General features: G+C 42.1%; 1 protein-coding gene across 1 annotated transcript in view; it reads left to right on the top strand.

Moving 5' to 3' along the window:
* The first annotated feature begins 703 nt into the window (after window positions 1–703).
* The window catches only part of tent4a (terminal nucleotidyltransferase 4A), a 24,412-nt gene continuing 23,853 nt past the window's right edge, over window positions 704–1,262 (top strand). Inside the window, exon 1 of the mRNA XM_051136005.1 lies at window positions 704–1,262. This exon is cut by the window's right edge and continues 360 nt beyond it. Coding sequence (XP_050991962.1) covers window positions 958–1,262 — 305 coding nt within the window. The 5' untranslated portion in view covers window positions 704–957.

Here is a 1,262-nt window from a genome sequence, read left to right as displayed (position 1 = left end):
TATTTTAGATGCCAAATTATTGCCATAATTCTTTTCATTTATTTTATTAATTCATTCATTAATTTTATTTCATTTATTTTTCTTTATTTTTTTCAGAAATTCAGCAGAAGTACAAGAGATTTTATACTAATTTATGCTGAAATACATGAATGTTTTAAATATTTCAGATGCTAAATTATTTTTTTGCCTTTTCACAATTTTTAACAATGCATTTGTGTTATATATTATATATATATATATATATATATATATATATATATATATATATATATATTATGTACTTAAACTCTATACTTTATGTCATGTGGATGCTTGTAATATCTATAAGCAGTGCTGACAGCTTCTGTTCCTTGTTTGTGTTTGTGTTGTGGTTTATTTTTGTGTTGGTGTTCTGAAAAAAATCTCACAAAAAAGGAAAACATTTAAAATTAAAACCGCATCAACACCCGCACGGCCATTGTTATCACTACAGTGTTGCGACGTCGCGTGTATTATCTGTGTATTTGAACGTCTCCGCCGCGTCGTTCGCGGTGCGGACTGATTTCGAGGCAGGGCTGTAAATTCAAATGTGTCCTCGTCGCTTCGAAGCCGTTTAGAAGGGTGGGGTTGTCGAAGAGGCGTCCGTCGATTGCGCCTGCTCGGTGTGGAGTCTGGGGGTGTGTGCTGCCCCGATGGTTTAAATCCTACACATGCGTACTGGATTTCGGGGTTCAAGGGAATATACGCCATATTGGAAACACTGTATAGTTTAGCTAACAGTTTATCGCTAGCGGGGAAAAAGGGCCACTAATTGGTTCCCGTTGGTTGTGGCGTTTGGCACGTCGTTATTTTCCCTGTCGTTTCGCGTAGCCCAGCGTACAGGCACGTTCTCGCGGTCCGGACTCAAACTTATCGGCTGAACGGGGGGGAAAGCAAGGCGTTCGTTTGTTTGACAGGGCTGTTAGAAAGACGAGTTGAATGGATCCGAGGGTCGCTTGGATTCAGCCGGAACAGAAAGGTCCTGCGAACGCTTTATGGATGCGTGTGTGGGAAACGTCTCAGGTAAACCGGACTAACACAGGTCAGCACCAGAACCACCATCACCACAACCTCTGTGTCAATTATCCGGCGTTTGACGTTTGTAAGACTGTGGCGTCCAATGCAAACAACAGCACTAACATTATTAAAAGCGTTGGCTCTGCGGCTCACGCGTTAAATGGAAACACGGGAGACGGCGAAATGACCCAGAAGACCGGCTCGGTGACGGATTCGGCGTCCAGCTG

The sequence above is a fragment of the Labeo rohita genome, chromosome 19 (assembly GCF_022985175.1).
Source record: "Labeo rohita strain BAU-BD-2019 chromosome 19, IGBB_LRoh.1.0, whole genome shotgun sequence".
NCBI lineage: Eukaryota > Metazoa > Chordata > Actinopteri > Cypriniformes > Cyprinidae > Labeo > Labeo rohita.
The sequence above is the reverse complement of the archived record's forward strand: the minus strand, read 5'-3'. Positions and strand labels throughout refer to the sequence as shown.